Below are 17,839 nucleotides of genomic sequence, written 5' to 3'. Positions count from 1 at the left end.
GTCTGGTCAGGAAAGCACTGGCCTGAACATTGCTGCAAGGATATTTTGTGGCTGGTTGCTAAAGTGGAAGGCTGGTATATTAAATCATCAGTCAATTGACTGCATCTGTGGCTGATTGTATCTTTGCTCAACTGTTTGTCCCCCACAACAAGATAATCCAGTCAGGTGAAGACTTTTAAGGAAGAAGAGAGACTTTTTCACTGCTTTTTCAACCAGCAAGCCTCTCTTGTATCCGGGCCCTTCATTGGAGCTGCCAGCTTCACAGCCCACCCTATGGATTTTGGACTCTTCCATTCCTACAGTTGTGTGAGACACCTTTATAAATCTCATATTTATCTCTTGTTGGTTTTGTTTCAGTAGAGAACCTTGACTAATATAACAGCTTGACTTGTAATGAGCAAACTGGAAGCAATTTAAATGTCCATTAAACAATAAATGGACAAACAAATGTGGTATATTCATAAAATGAAGTTATTATTCAGCAATAAAAAGGAATGAACTATTGATACATACAATAACATGAATGAATCTCAAAATAATTATTCACAGTAAAGGAGGCCAGACAAAAATGAGTATGGATTATCTAATTGCATTTATATAAAATTCAAATTAATCTTTACTGACAGAAAGCAGATCTGTAGTTACCTGGGGATGGGAGGGTGAGGAGGAGTGGTAGGGAAGAAATACAAAGGACATGAGTAAACTATTGAGGGTGATTGATATGAACATTATCTTAATTGTGGTGATGATTCCATGCATATACATGTTAAAACTTACCACATTTTACACTTTAAATAAGTTTAGTATAGCATGTGCCAATTATAACATAATAAAGCTGTTTTTAAAAGGACAAAAAAAGTTTAAGTTGGCATCACTTAACATTAGGAAGGGATTAGAGAATATACATGATTAAATCTATCACTGAAAAAGAAAAAATTTTTACATAGTTGAACATTTTTATATTAACCATTGAGAATCATATCAGAAGGTTGAAGACATTTGCAATGAATATGCAAGATTTGATTGTAGAATATGAATATATTTTACCAAATAGACCAAAACTTATCTACTTATGAAAAAAAATGCTGTTTTACTCAAAGCACAGACTGTGAGGATAAATATTCATATTCCAATATGTAGCTATTGCTCAACACAATTTTTGGACCATCTTCTCTGGATTTGAAATTATCTTCAGTCCCAGGTTATGAGCAACAAGAGAAAACCACTTTCATTGTTTTATGATCACACCTGGAAAATGAAATCCTTATTACATTTCCCCCTTTAAAGCAAGAATTTCTAAAATGTATTTGAAAACAGCCCAATTTTGACACAGTATAACATATTGCCTTTTTACAATCTCCTTAGTGACCATTTTCTCAAGAACATTATCTTGGAACAGAATTGACTTTGTGTTTCCTCCTACCAAATGTACATATTGGTTGAAAATCAGAAAGTTTAGAGAAATAAAACTAAATGCTTAGTAAATGAAAAAAGAACTAATGTCTGAAGTAAATAAAATATGGTTATGCAATGATAAGCTTGATACTGATGTTGTCAGAAAATATTACTATAAAATACCTCATTTTATCAGCATTTTTTTATTTGTCTTTGAAATAGCATGCGCTTTTTTTATTGGTCTTTTATTTATATACTATTTAATACATATGGATTATAGGGAAACATAATTATGTTACAAAGTATGGAAATGGAAACACAAATACTTGTACACCCAGTATCCAAATTAAGAACCATTGCCAATTCTGAACTCTCCCCTGATCCCATCCACTCCCTCTCCAGAACCCCACCCTTCCATTCTTGGTCCAAAGAATAACTAGGCTGAATTGTTTTTCACTCCCATGTCCCAACTCAAAATCTGACCACAGATATACACCTATGATTTGGTTTTGCTAGCTTTGTGCTTTATAAAAATAATTTCATACTCTGTAGTTTTCAGTGGCATATTGTTTCATTCTACCTTATGTTCCTAAGATTCAACAATTGTACATAGCTGTGTGTTGTTCACTGATTTTTAACTATGTAATATTTCATTATGAAGAGATACCACAATTTATTTCACCATTCCCCTGTTGATGTGTATTTGGGTTGTTTCTAGTTTGGTGCTATGACTGCACATTTCTTAGTTCACATGTGGAAAAGTTTCTTTAGGACAGTGGTTTTCAAAGTGAGCAGGAGAATCACATATAGGAGCTTATTTAAAGTGCAGATTCCCTATGGATAAAAAATAGGGGGGACAAAGGTTAAAATAATTGGGGTAGATGGAAATACTAGTGGTCAATGAGAGGGAGGGGTAAGGGGTATGGTATGTATGAATTTCTTTTCTTTCTGGAGTGATACAAATGTTCAAAAAAATGAACATGGAGATGAATACACAATTATGTGATGATATCGTGAGCCACTGATTGAACACCATATATGGAATGTTTGTATGTTAAGGATGTTAGTATGTTTGCATGAGCTTTATCAATAAAACCTTTTTTTTTTAATGCTGATTCCTGCACTCAATGCTCAGAGATTCTGAGCCAAGCTCTGGGCTTGGACCCAGGAATCTTCATATTAACAGACACTCAGCATGATTCCAATACAGGTGTTCCAGAGATTACACTTCGATAGAAACTTGTAAATTATACTTCTAGTAATTGCTGGAGCATGGGGGTATGCACACAGATTGGCAAGATAATGTTAAAAAGTTTCCCAAGTCCTAATTGGTCCTGTATGACACGGTGCCCTTTTGTCACTCTGAACTCATCTTGGGCCATTCATCCCTTGCACTGCTCTGCAATCATGCTGTTGTTTCAGTGGCTAAAACGTGCCGAGCTTTCCCATGTCAAGGTTTTGCTAGACATTCTCCCTTGCCTGGAATTGTTCTCCTCCCTCCTCGTTTCCCCCTTTCCATGACATCTTAATCAACCTTTAGGTTTCAGTTTAAATTCCACCTCCTTAGAGAAGTTTCTTTGATCTAAAGCAGTTCCTCATAATTCTCTATCTCAACACACAAACCATAAATTGGCCACTAAGAAATTGTGATGTTTGTCTATCAGAGCTCTTACAGCAACAAAGATATTTAGTCTGTTTCTTTCGACAAAAAAAAAACCTGCTTAATAAAAGCTATTTTAATAAAATTTATTTTAAATGATGTATTTTTAAAAATTCCTAAACATTGAGAATCTCTGTTGTGTATATATTACATAGTCCATGTGGTTGTTAAAGAACCACAATGCTTCACTTGGGTAAGAATATAATGATGCACAAATAGTCACTGTCAATCATGATATGCATTCTCCCACAGAAAATGGTGCCTATCACTAACTTTTGTTTTTATTTTCAAACAAGCATAACTGTAAAAGGAAGAGTACAAGTGTTTTTTATTTGAGAAATTTTACCAAAAACATGTTTTATACCTACTTGCTTGTCAACCTCTACAGAATTGTTTTGGGGGAAGAGGGAAGAGGGGATAAAGAAATATAATTATGTGTCATTTAATTTTGGTGTGATAGATGGATAGGAAACATAGCACAATTGATTTTAGTCCAAATTAAAATTCTTCAAATGGGCAATAATTAATCTGTCCAATTTCTATGTCATTGTGATGTATATGCAGTCATTTACAATCTTTCACCAAAGCAAAACGTAAAGAAAAAAAAAGTAAAAATAAGAGAACAGACTTCCAATAACATAAAAGTTTTTTATAATAGTAATTATGGAATATGGATGTTTTAATGAATTTCATATTGCAATGAAAACACTGAACACTTAAAAACAATTACATCAATACAATAAAAACGACTGATTCCACATAACACTTATAAATGCATACTCTTTCTCCCAAAGAAACTTGTTTTTCAGATTTAAGCAACGAATGATTTACATAGGATTCTTCAGATTCCAAAATATGTACAGAACTTTTGACTCTACAGAAACCTGATGTGCAGTGGTTGAGAAAATGAATGTTGCTTTGTCCAACAATGTATCTCATGAAATTCTATACCAATAAACATTTTTCTATTATACACAATTTCCTTCCATTAATAAATGAAATTCTGGACCTGTCAGCAAACAACAAAACCATTCCCATTTGAAAACATTATTTCAAATACCACATGTGGCTGGTAACATGACTTGAGCCACACACACACACAAATCACTATCTCCAATCTCCTTTATGACTTGCTGAAAATAACATTTATGGCCACAAGGAGCAAATGAATAAAATCAAGTTAAAAGTTGACATAGTAGTTAACAGAGTAAATATTATCCTGATTCTGAGAACTCTGCTCTAGCACCATTAGGGTTTTTCAGCCTCAGTGGAAATGAGTAGAGACTCATTTCTGGTGTCAAGTTGGTTACCCTTGTTGCGACAAAAAGGTGAAGCTATTGGCAGTGAAGGGTACTAGTCTGCAGAGAATGAAATGGCCATCAGGTATGCTTATTTTTACAAGTGTCAACATTTTTAATTTGGAAAATTTAATTTTTATGTGATATTTGTATACATTCTGCAATATTCCTATAATGACTCTAAGATACCTAGCCTTTCAAATTAAAATGAAACAACCTAAAAACATGGTTTCTGCAGTTTATAATCCAGAAGTCATTTAATGCTCTTGTCTTCAGATATATGGGAATGAAAGGAGATATGGCAATATTTCATTATAAGATTAAATTAGGCCATAGCAAATATCTTGAGAATAGTAAAGTACTCCATCATCAAGCAAAATATACCTAGGATGGCAGTCGCTGAAACTTGAAATTCTAATCCACCATAGTGGCAAGTCTGACTTCAGGTCTCAAAAACAATGTGGTTACATGAATATAAAATGACAGACTTTAAAAATACAACAAATTTTTGAGCTCTAAAAACAAAATTCACTACAACATTTGTTTGTCCCTCTGTTAGCGACCTCAACTATGTATTATGTTATTATTGGCATTCTTGGGTTCCTTCTTCCCTCCCAGCCATTGTACATTATTTCAGAATTATTCAGAATGATTGAGATCTGAAGTTCATATGATCAGCTACTACACGACCTAATAAAATATGTCAATAAATGAGGCAGTTTTTCACTCTTGATAAATTCCACTGAAGGGAAAGCCTGTAAGTTCTATTTTTAATACTACACCTTACCAAATGGCTACTTACCAATGACCAGCTCCTGTAACCTCCTGTCACAGGAGGGAGAAAGCACAGTAAATTGGGGGGGCAGTAAGGGGGGAGGGTTTCCCATGACAGTTTTAAATATACCCCCTCTTGTGTTCCTCCAAGTTAACAGTCTCCAAATGGACATATTTAAAACTGTTTCCCATGACAGTTTTAAATATACCCCCTCTTGTGTTCCTCCAAGTTAACAGTCTCCAAATGGACATATTTAAAAATGAGGGACAGTACACTGAGATGTCTATCAAAACTATAAATCAGCAAGAAACATTAATTTACAAATATAAAATGAAAAACAATTTCTTAGAAGGCAAGAATACAGGCTCACTCACACAGTAGAACTGGCACTGAGAGGTATCCCAGCTACTAAAGACAAGAACATCTTGTTAGCTATGAATTATTTGTTGTGATTATCATACGTTGTTAGCTTAATCAATGAAACTTTTATCTTCAGGATACATTTGGTTCGATTCTTTCTTGCCTTCTAAGTTTCAGTATTCCAGCTATAAATCAAAAGTGCTTTAACTAGGCAACAGTGAGACTCCAAAGTTTTCCAAATACATTTATTTTTGAGGTAGTACTCTTTATTTGCATTGTTGGCTCTCAAATACCCCCAAGGAAGTGAACCCATTTAGAAATATGCAAACTAAAGGTGTAAAAAATAAATAAGATTTTGTTTTCAGGTAGCAGGTCCTTCTAACAAAGGTCAAGTCACATTCAATGGATAAGTCATTTGAAACTTCTATAAAACTGTTTATAACCATAGCTATAAACTAAAGTGCTTTAAATTTTGCTTCAATATATTTCAGTGATTAGAATCAGTATACCTTAGAATTTGCTAGGATGAGACCTCAGGATATTGAAATGATTTTCTATAAAAAGACCTGAAAACTTTTTCTTCTCAAAAGAAACTCTCTGAATGTTGCAAACAACATTCTACACATTTTTTTAACTTTTAAAATCCAGGTTACTTTTACAGAACTGTAATAGAAATAAGAATTGAAGGTGAATTACACTATAGCACATGCTTAAATTTCATCCAGCAGTAAACATAAATTCTCTGATCATTACTGCCATTCATTATCCAACTCAAATCCAACTCTGCAATCTTTTTAATACAAGGTAGATATGTATAATTATTCCAGAAAATGCCACAGACTACTAGATTTCTCACAAGTACAAAGGTTTCACATTTAATTCACAGAAATGTAATGCCCTATTGTTTATCTGTCAAATGCTGAATGACTCATGAGCATTTATGTGCTACATGGGAAGTGAACTTCATTTCTACTGACCAGAGAATGTCAATATACAAAAGGTCATACACAGGACAAAAAAAAACAAACAACAACAAAAAAACAGATCACATATTTTCTGTACATTTCATGCAATCTGGGTACAATGTGAAAAGAACACTAAAATAAAATCCTCTTTTTCAGGGTCAAATTCTCTCAAAAATGACAGATTAATATGCAGAAGTCTGCACCAGTTAAAGGTCCATGGCGAACAATGAAACAAAGGAATATCAGCTATCTTATTTTTCTTGTAACAGTGCAGGGATGTTGATATTCCAACCAATGGCTTGCCTATCAAACCCACAGGTAAATAGATTGCATATAGGGTGGTCTTCACTCCAAGCTGAGCAGCATACCATTCTTCGATGACCCTATTAACAGTCAAACAAACCAGAATTAGTGTATTATTCTTAAAATATAAAATTTGAAAACCTCAACCAAATTAAGAACTTATACAACCCAAAGCTATTAAAGCAAAAGAAAAAAATTAATAAGCAGGATTAGCCCAAGTGAGTCAAAAATCATAATAGCAATGGGGCTTTAAGAAATATACTGATGGAGGAGAAGATGGCGGCTTAGTAAGACGCGCGGATCTTAGTTTCTTCTCCAGGACAGCTACTAGGGGAGTAGAAACGATACAGAAAGCGCCCAAAGCCACAACAGAGATAAAAAAGACAGCGTACCCCATCCTGGAACGGCTGGCTGGCTGAGAGAAGCCGCTCGGGTGAGATCGCCAAGGCGCGCGGGCTTCACCGGGCGGGGCGGCAAGCGGCCGGAGTCACTCCCTTCCCCCTTCCCGGGCCGGCTGGGAGAATTGGAGAGGCAGTCCCCTGAAACCGCGGAGGCTGGCGCCCACACCACGCGCGGCCCCCCGGACCAACTGAGAGAATTGGATCGGAAATCCCCAGGCCGCGGAGAACGGTGACGGGTGGGGGAGGCCCCTTCCAAACCCGTGACTCCCCGGGAACGTGCACTCTCCCGGGCGGGCCGCTGCTGCTGGCGCCCTCCCGCCATGCTTGTCGCCCCAGGCCGACTAGGAAAATCAGACGGGCGCTTTCCCAGGCTGCGGCGGCCAGCAACCCTCCCCGCATTCGGACCCCGGGCCAGCTCGAACCCTTCCAAGCCGCTTCGGCTAGCGAACCTCCCGGACAGCGAGAGTTTTCCAAAGTTAAAGGTCCCACAGCACCTTTTACTGGTGGGACCCGCAGACAAACGTGTGCCACAAGCGCCACCTACTGGGCAGGATAAGAAAAACAGAACCCAGAGATTTCACAGAAAAATCTTCCAAACTTTTGGATCCAATACCCAGGGAAATCTGTCTAAATGCGCAGACGCTAACAGAAGATAACGGATCACGCTCAAATAATTGAAAATATGGCCCAGTCAAAGGAACAAACCAATAGTTCAAATGAGATACAGGAGCTGAGACAACTAATGCTGAATATACGAACAGAAATGGAAAACCTCTTCAAAAACGAAATCGATAAATTGAGGGAGGACATGAAGAAGACATGGGCTGAACATAAAGAAGAAATAGAAAAACTGAAAAAACAAATCACAGAACTTATGGAAGTGAAGGACAAAGTAGAAAAGATAGAAAAAACAATGGATACCTACAATGATAGATTCAAAGAGACAGAAGATAGAATTAGTGATTTGGAGGATGGAACATCTGAATTCCAAAAACAAACAGAAACTATCGGGAAGAGAATGGAAAAATTTGAACAGGGTATCAGGGAACTCAAGGACAATATGAACCGCACAAATATACGTGTTGTGGGTGTCCCAGAAGGAGAAGAGAAGGGAAAAGGAGGAGAAAAACTAATGGAAGAAATTTTCACTGAAAACTTCCCAACTCTTATGAAAGACCTAAAATTACAGATCCAAGAAGTGCAGTGCACCCCAAAGAGATTAGACCCAAATAGGCGTTCTCCAAGACACTTACTAGTTAGAATGTCAGAGGTCAAAGAGAAAGAGAGGATCTTGAAAGCAGCAAGAGAAAAACAATCCATCACATACAAGGGAAACCCAATAAGACTATGTGTAGATTTCTCAGCAGAAACCATGGAGGCTAGAAGACAGTGGGATGATATATTTAAATTACTAAAAGAGAAAAACTGCCAACCAAGACTCCTATATCCAGCAAAATTGTCCTTCAAAAATGAGGGAGAAATTAAAACATTCTCAGACAAAAAGTCACTGAGAGAATTTGTGACCAAGAGACCAGCTCTGCAAGAAATACTAAAGGGAGCACTAGAGTCAGAACCGAAAAGACAGAAGAGAGAGATATGGAGAAGAGTGTAGAAAGAAGGAAAGTCAGATATGATATATATAATACAAAGGGCAAAATGGCAGAGGAAAATATTATCCAAACAATAATAACACCAAATGTTAATGGACTGAATTCCCCAATCAAAAGACATAGAATGGCAGAATGGATTAAAAAACAGGATCCTTCTATATGCTGTCTACAGGAAACACATCTTAGACCCAAAGATAAACATAGGTTGAAAGTGAAAGGTTGGGAAAAGATATTTCATGCAAATAACAACCAGAAAATAGCAGGAGTGGTTATGCTAATATCCAACAAGTTAGACTTCAAATGTAAAACAGTTAAAAGAGACAAAGAAGGACACTATATACTAATAAAAGGAACAATTAAACAAGAAGACATAACAATCATAAATATTTACGCACCGAACCAGAATGCCCCAAAATACATGAGGAATACACTGCAAACACTGAAAAAGGAAATAGACACAAATACCATAATAGTTGGAGACTTTAATTACCCACTCTCATCAATGGACAGAACATCTAGACAGAGGATCAATAAAGAAATAGAGAATCTGAATATTACTATAAAGGAGCTAGACTTAACAGACATTTATAGGACATTACATCCCACAACAGCAGGATAAACCTTTTTCTCAAGTGCTCATGGATCATTCTCAAAGATAGACCATATGCTGGGTCACAAAGCAAGTTTTAACAAATTTAAAAAGATTGAAATCATACACAACACTTTCTCGGATCATAAAGGAATGAAGTTGGAAATCAATAATAGGCGGAATGCCAAAAAATTCACAAATACGTGGAGGCTCAACAACACACTCTTAAACAACGAGTGGGTCAAAGAAGAAATTGCAAGAGAAATTAGTAAATACCTCGAGGCAAATGAAAATGAAAACACAACATATCAAAACTTATGGGATGCAGCAAAGGCAGTGCTAAGAGGGAAATTTATTGCCCTAAATGCCTATATCAGAAAAGAAGAAAAGGCAAAAATGCAGGAATTAACTGTTCACTTGGAAGAACTGGAGAAAGAACAGCAAACTAATCCCAAAGCAAGCAAAAGGAAAGAAATAACAAAGATCAGAGCAGAAATAAATGAAATTGAAAACATGAAAACAATAGAGAAAATCAATAAGACCAGAAGTTGGTTCTATGAGAAAATCAATAAGATTGATGGGCCCTTATCAAGATTGACAAAAAGAAGAAGAGAGAGGATGCAAATAAATAAGATCAGAAATGGAAGAGGAGACATAACCACTGACCTCACAGAAATAAAGGAGGTAATAACAGGATACTATGAACAACTTTACGCTAATAAATACAACAATTTAGATGAAATGGATGGGTTCCTGGAAAGACATGAACAACCAACCTTGACTCAAGAAGACACAGATGACCTCAACAAACCAATCACAAGTAAAGAAATTGAATCTATCATTCAAAAGCTTCCTAAAAAGAAAAGTCCAGGACCAGATGGCTTCACATGTGAATTCTACCAAACATTCCAGAAAGAATTAGTACCAATTCTCCTCAAACTCTTCAAAAAAATCGAAGTGGAGGGAAAACTACCTAATTCATTCTATGAAGCCAACATCACCCTCATACCAAAACCAGGCAAAGATATTACAAAAAAAGAAAACTACAGACCAATCTCTCTAATGAATATAGATGCAAAAATCCTCAATAAAATTCTAGCAAATCGTATCCAACAACACATTAAAAGAATTATACATCATGACCAAGTGGGATTCATCCCGGGTATGCAAGGGTGGTTCAACATAAGAAAATCGGTTAATGTAATACACCATGTCAACAAATCAAAGCAGAAAAATCACATGATCATCTCAATTGATGCAGAGAAGGCATTCGACAAGATTCAACATCCTTTCCTGTTGAAAACACTTCAAAAGATAGGAATACAAGGGAACTTCCTTAAAATGATAGAGGGAATATATGAAAAACCCACAGCTAATATCATCATCAATGGGGAAAAATTGAAAACTTTCCCCCTAAGATCAGGAACAAGACAAGGATGTCCACTATCACCACTATTATTCAACATCGTGTTGGAGGTTCTAGCCAGAGCAATTAGACAAGAAAAAGAAATATAAGGCATCAAAATTGGAAAGGAAGAAGTAAAACTATCACTGTTTGCAGACGATATGATACTATACGTAGAAAACCCGGAAAAATCCACAACAAAACTACTAGAGCTAATAAATGAGTACAGCAAAGTAGCAGGATACAAGATCAACATTCAAAAATCTGTAGCATTTCTATACACTAGTAATGAACAAGCTGAGGGGGAAATCAAGAAACGAATCCCATTTACAATTGCAACTAAAAGAATAAAATACCTAGGAATAAATTTAACTAAAGAGACAAAAAACCTATATAAAGAAAACTACAAAAAACTGTTAAAAGAAATCACAGAAGACCTAAATAGATGGAAGGGCATACCATGTTCATGGATTGGAAGACTAAATATAGTTAAGATGTCAATCCTACCTAAATTGATTTACAGATTCAATGCAATACCAATCAAAATCCCTACAACTTATTTTTCAGAAATAGAAAAACCAATAAGCAAATTTATCTGGAAGGGCAGGGTGCCCCGAATTGCTAAAAACATCTTGAGGAAAAAAAACGAAGCTGGAGGTCTCAAGCTGCTGGACTTTAAGGCATATTATGAAGCCACAGTGGTCAAAACAGCATGGTATTGGCATAAAGATAGATATATCGACCAATGGAATCGAATAGAGTGCTCAGATATAGACCCTCTCATCTATGGACATTTGATCTTTGATAAGGCAGTCAAGCCAACTCACCTGGGACAGAACAGTCTCTTCAATAAATGGTGCCTAGAGAACTGGATATCCATATGCAAAAGAATGAAAGAAGACCCATCTCTCACACCCTATACAAAAGTTAACTCAAAATGGATCAAAGATCTAAACATTAGGTCTAAGACCATAAAACAGTTAGAGGAAAATGTTGGGAGATATCTTATGGATCTTACAACTGGAGGCGGTTTTATGGACCTTAAACCTAAAGCAAGAACACTGAAGAAGGAAATAAATAAATGGGAGCTCCTCAAAATTAAATACTTTTGTGCATCAAAGAACTTCATCAAGAAAGTAGAAAGACAGCCTACACAATGGGAGACAATATTTGGGAATGATATATCAGATAAAGGTCTAGTATCCAGAATTTATAAAGAGATTGTTCATCTCAACAACAAAAAGATAGCCAACCCAATTACAAAATGGGAAAAAGACTTGAACAGACACCTATCAGAAGAGGAAATACAAATGGCCAAAAGGCACATGAAGAGATGCTCAATGTCCCTGGCCATTAGAGAAATGCAAATCAAAACCACAATGAGATATCATCTCACACCCACCAGAATGGCCATTATCAACAAAACAGAAAATGACAAGTGCTGGAGAGGATGCGGAGAAAGAGGCACACTTATCCACTGTTGGTGGGAATGTCAAATGGTGCAACCACTGTGGAAGGCAGTTTGGCGGTTCCTCAAAAAGCTGAATATAGAATTGCCATACGACCCAGCAATGGTATTTCTCAAAGGACTTAAGGGCAAAGACACAAACGGACATTTGCACACCAATGTTTATAGCAGCGTTATTTACAATTGCAAAGAGATGGAAACAGCCGAAATCTCCATCAACAGAAGAGTGGCTAAACAAACTGTGGTATATACATACGATGGAATACTATGCAGCTTTAAGACAGGATAAACTTATGAAGCATGTAATAACATGGATCGACCTAGAGAACATTATGCTGAGTGAGTCTAGCCAAAAACTAAAGGACAAATACTGTATGGTCCCACTGATGTGAACAGACATTCGAGAATAAATTTGGAATATGTCATTGGTAACAGAGTCCAGCAGGAGGTAGAAACAGGGTAAGATAATGGGCAATTGGAGTTGAAGGGATACAGACTGTGCAACAGGACTAGATACAAAAACTCAAAAATGGACAACACAATAATACCTAATTGTAAAGTAATCTTGTTAAAACACTGAATGAAGCTGCATCTGAGCTATAGGTTTTTGTTTTGTTTTGTTTTGTTTTGACTTTACTATTATTACTTTTATTTTTGTCTCTATATTAACATTCTATATCGTTTTCGGTTATGTTGCTAGTTTTTCTAAACCGATGCAAATGTACTAAGAAATGATGATCATGCATCTATGTGATGATGTTAAGAATTACTGATTGCATATGTAGAATGGTATGATTTCTAAATGTTGGGTTAATTTCTTTTTTTCCATTAATTAAAAAAAAAAAGAGAGAAGGGGTAATTGAAGGGATACAGACTGTACAACGGGACTGGATATAAAAACTCAGAAATGGACAGCACAATACTACCCAATTGTAATGCAATTATGTTAAAACACTGAATGAAGCTGCATGTGAGGTATAGGTTTTTCGTTTTTTTTTTTTCTTTCTATTAATGTTTTAATTCTTATTCTGTTGTCTTTTTATTTCTTTTTCTAAATCGATGCAAATGTACTAAGAAATGATGAATATGCAACTATGTGATGTTATTAAGAATTACTGATTGTACATGTAGAATGGAATGATTTCTAATTGTTTTGTTAATTCTTTTTTTAATTAATAAAAAAGGTAAAAAAAAAAGAAATATATTGATGGAAATGCTAGTGACTGAATGAAGTGGAATTAAAACACATAATAAATTTAATAACATATCAAAACCAATCTATAATTCTTTAAGAAAATGACCAAGATTACAGTCAGAAAAAAATTAATGATCAATCTGAAAATTTTAAATGAATAAATGAGGTTAGATGATATTTGGGGATAAATTAAATAAAATCCACTCAAGGAACTCAAACCATTTTAACAAATGATTGGTTCAGAAAGGAAAGGAGATAGAAAAATACATTTGGTACTAAATTTAAGCAGGATAAAATAAAATCTACTTTCAAGTAGATTCCTGCCAATTTCAGGAATCCTAGTTAAGTGTCAAAATGTTGGGAAAAAGTATTGCAAAATATTTGACAAAGTTTATAGTGTTATATTAGGTTTATACGTATCTAGATACAAGCATTTAACATAATGCCTATAATACAGTGGCTGTTATACTGTTATGTCACACAAGAAATGCATGAGTCAGTATTAAGAAAAACTGACAGAAATTTAGTAAGTAAAAGAAATACTCAGAGTGCTACAAAATTTTCCTCTGCAAAATCAATCATATATGGCACTATTTGTATATTTGGAGAGAGAACTACAATAGGCCACAAATGTAAAATTACTGTGAGAAAGGAAAACCACATAACAAAGGTTAATGAAAGGTATCATATCACTTTTGTTAATGATGATAAAAAGAAAAGAAACGAATAATACATTCATTAACTGGACAGTAAAATCATGCCTTTTTACAAGAAAAATTCAAAGACTAAAAACTCAAGGCATTCACTGTAGAATCACTGACATCGGGTTCTTAATAATAGAGTAAGGGACAAAGACCCCACGGAGCCTATAGAAAGTTGATTAAAATAAAGAGCTAAATAGTAACAAAGCTGGAAGCTAAATCTCTTAGTTTTATAGTTCAGCACCTTCATACAACATAGATTCCTATAGTGTGTTCACACACGTCTAAGGACCTCATCCACTCAGAAAAAAAAAATTCCATTAACAAACCTATTTTGAAAATGTTCTATAGATGCATTAGCATATTAAAAACTCTGACACTCTTGCTTTGAGGAATCCTGTTTAATTTTCTTGAAATCTACATTTCCCAAATATACTAGAGACCACAGAACCATGTAATTCCTCTTACGATTCTATAAAGCTCCCTTTCTTTGAAACACGTTTTTGGGAAATATCATGCATACTTTCTCAAAAGAAAAACAATTTTAAACTATCAGTTCCTTTCACTCTAGCTTTTTAAAAATTCAAGTAAGTGGATTTTTTCCTCTTTCCTCTCTTTTTAAAATCTGTCAGTTGAAAGATGCTAGAATGATATATCAGTGATTTCTAGCTGTCGTTTTGTGACACTGAAAAGCCTATTTATCTATCTGAAGTGTTTCAAATTCAAAATGTAGTAAATATAATCCATTTATTGTAAAAATAAATCTATTGCATGTGCCATTTTAGTAGGAGATAAATATAATAACAACAGAATCCTACCATTCCAACAAGGTTGAATGCTTAATGATAATTAAACACGAAGTTGTCTACATAGAACTAGAACCACAAAGAACTCCCTACTTCCTTGAAGAAAAATATTCTCAAAGTAATAAAGTCACATACATTCTCATAAACTTTTGTTTCAAAATGCAAACTCTGCATGTTGTATAGGTGAGGTGTCTTGATTTTACACAGAGAGAACATTTAAAAAGGCAACATTCTGCGGCATTAAAGATGTAGCTTAGGAGATGGATGAATGTACTCAGCAGTTAAGAAGTAGGAAAAAATTCTCCTGGACAAGCCAATTTATGGCTTTGCTAGGGGTTGTGAAACTTTTTTAACTCATTTTAGCTAATTTCAGGAGTAATTTTTCTGTGATATGAACTCAAAGAGTAAAAAGATAATTTAAGGTGACCTTACATACTATAAAAGAGAAAAGAAAACTAAAATATACTTGTTTCAAGGACAGTTAGCTTTTGGGAAGCTCCTGCTTCAAAGAAAAAGTGTTGCTATGTTGGTAGCAAATACCCACTTTCCAATCTATCTACAAAGCTATCTCTGGTCTATAATTTTTGAAGTACACATATATTGTAGAGCTGGCATATGGTTTATGAAATGTACTTTGGGACTTTGTGAAAATAAGATTGGTGGAAATCAACAGTAGCAATGTGAGGCAACAATTGTAGAAAGTGTTATTCTAAGAAAAGGGATGAAAACTGCTTGTCAGAGGTATGTACTTACATACATAGACATGTGTGTGCACACATGAACATGCATACACACAACTGACCAGCAGAATCAGGGAATTAATTCATATAAAAACAAAAGAATTCATTGGCATATTAATCATGCAGATGTTAAGATGACATTCAGAAAAGATTAAAAGAAAACAATGGAAAGAGTGATCATAATATGGGGAGTCAATTAAATATGTGTTTTTATTATTGTGTCTACATAAATCAGCTATCAACGAAAAACAGCCAAGAAATTCATTCACTACCCTCAAACTTCAAAATATATCAGTATTACCTAAGTTATTTATTTTAAAAGCTGATTCTGAAGGCATTACGTTCTGAAATTCTGATGGTGTCAGTCAGAATTCTTATCAAACATGTCAGGTAGCTGCGGTGGGGTGATCTAAAAGTCACAGTGATCTAATGTGTAACATGGCTAACTCTCCCACATACTACATCTTCTGAAACATTTTAACAAGAAACAATTGCTGAACTTACAGGTAGCATTCCTTCTTGTCAGCAATAATCTCCCACAGAAAGGTGATTTTTTTGGTTGGAGGTGGAGTTAAGGATCCTTTCTTAAAAAGCTACACACATATCCGCCAACCTACAACTAATACTGGTCCTGATTCATTACACTAAATATTGTTCATTTAAAATATTTCCAGTCTCTATAAATTCAATCGCAAATATCTAAGACTGTGTTTGCTAATTTGAAAGTCATAAGGAATGTGCCACTGTGCTCTTGAAATGTAGCTAGTGCCACTGAGAAACTGAATGTGTAATTCTATTTATTTTTAATTAATTTAAATTTGAATTTAAAAACTTATTTATTTACTGACAAACTTTCAAGTGGCTTTGAAACAACTTGGGTATGTAGAGCTGCTTTTCCAACTTTAAATTTTATGAACTCTAAATACAGATCAAGTATTCCCAATAAAAATTTAATGTCAAAAGACTTGGTATCATCTAAGAAATGATGAGTATGCAACTAAGTGATGATATTGTTAATTACTGATTATATATGTTAATGTTTTAGTTCATTTGTTAAATTTTTTTAATTAATAAATAATTTTTAAAAAGACTTGGTATCAAAATAAGAATTTTATATCTAATAGTTCTCTTTATTTATAACATGTTGAAAAGACATTATTTTTTATATATTTGATTAATGTTGTTAAAATTAATTTCTCATCTTTTTTTTAATGTGGCTGTCAGAAAATTTTAAATTACATGTGTGACTCTCATTATATTTTTATTACACAGCGATGATCAAAGATATAAAATTCCAGCTCTTCTCTTTCTTTGTGAGTATATATTCTGAGACTTACAAACACAATTCTGTTACCTGTCTATTGCTTCGAGGCAGCCTTGCTAATCGTACTCCTGACATATCAAACAATCGAACCTGTCGGTTGTCATGTGGAAGGGCAATGATTTTTTGGCCAACACATACATTAATCCTGAAAAGAAGAGAAAAGTGGATTATGTTTAAATAGTGACAGTATAAGTTTTTGAGTTGACAGATAATGACATAGTAGGATATTTAATATTCATATTTTGAGGCATAATACATTATCCCGTTGCAGGTATTATCTCTATGTGGTATCAGAATACAGAGACCAAATTACTTATATGTAACTACAAGATACACACACATTCACTCAAACACAAACACTCATAGTACAGACACACATGCATTACCCAGAGTATCAATTACCTCATACTAAATAAAAACCCTACAACATTATGGCCATAAATGATTTTATACTTATGAAGCTCACATCACCAACCTGATTTTATACTTAATAGATTTAAGTGATTATTGAATACTGAATTTGCATTACAGGATCAAGAAAATATATTTTTGCAGGAGTTTAAACTACTTTTCCCAAGGATATATCAATTAAACACTAAATTTATATAACTAAAACATTAAAACACACTTACTACTCCTTTCAAGTAATTGCAGTATTATTATGCAAGTTAAATGTTTTATGTAATGAATAGCTTTATTTTACCTGTTAATGGCAGAGTCTGTACGAATTGTTGCAATTGGGGATCTCATATTTTTTAAATCCCAAACTTTCACAGTACGGTCATCACTGCCTGAAACAACATTATCTCCCACAGTAAACACAGCAGAGGTGACAGTGCTAGAA

At 34.6% G+C, this 17,839-nt stretch overlaps 1 protein-coding gene across 5 annotated transcripts in view; it reads right to left on the bottom strand.

Moving 5' to 3' along the window:
- Positions 1-1,082: 1,082 nt before the first annotated feature.
- WDR37 (WD repeat domain 37) overlaps positions 1,083-17,839 on the bottom strand; it is a 127,395-nt gene continuing 110,638 nt past the window's right edge. For 4 of the 5 annotated variants that reach the window (XM_077151880.1, XM_077151881.1, XM_077151878.1 and 1 more), the window contains 3 exons: positions 17,699-17,833; positions 17,026-17,140; positions 6,337-6,836 (listed from right to left, as the gene is read on the bottom strand). In XM_077151880.1, coding sequence (XP_077007995.1) covers positions 6,705-6,836; positions 17,026-17,140; positions 17,699-17,833 — 382 coding nt within the window. In that variant the 3' untranslated portion in view covers positions 6,337-6,704. Of the gene's footprint in view, positions 1,249-6,336; positions 6,837-17,025; positions 17,141-17,698; positions 17,834-17,839 lie in introns of those variants that run through there. The other variant, XM_077151883.1, reaches the window with a different exon arrangement.

The sequence above is a fragment of the Tamandua tetradactyla genome, chromosome 1 (assembly GCF_023851605.1).
Source record: "Tamandua tetradactyla isolate mTamTet1 chromosome 1, mTamTet1.pri, whole genome shotgun sequence".
Lineage (NCBI taxonomy): Eukaryota > Metazoa > Chordata > Mammalia > Pilosa > Myrmecophagidae > Tamandua > Tamandua tetradactyla.
This window is presented reverse-complemented; position numbering and strand designations above follow the sequence as displayed.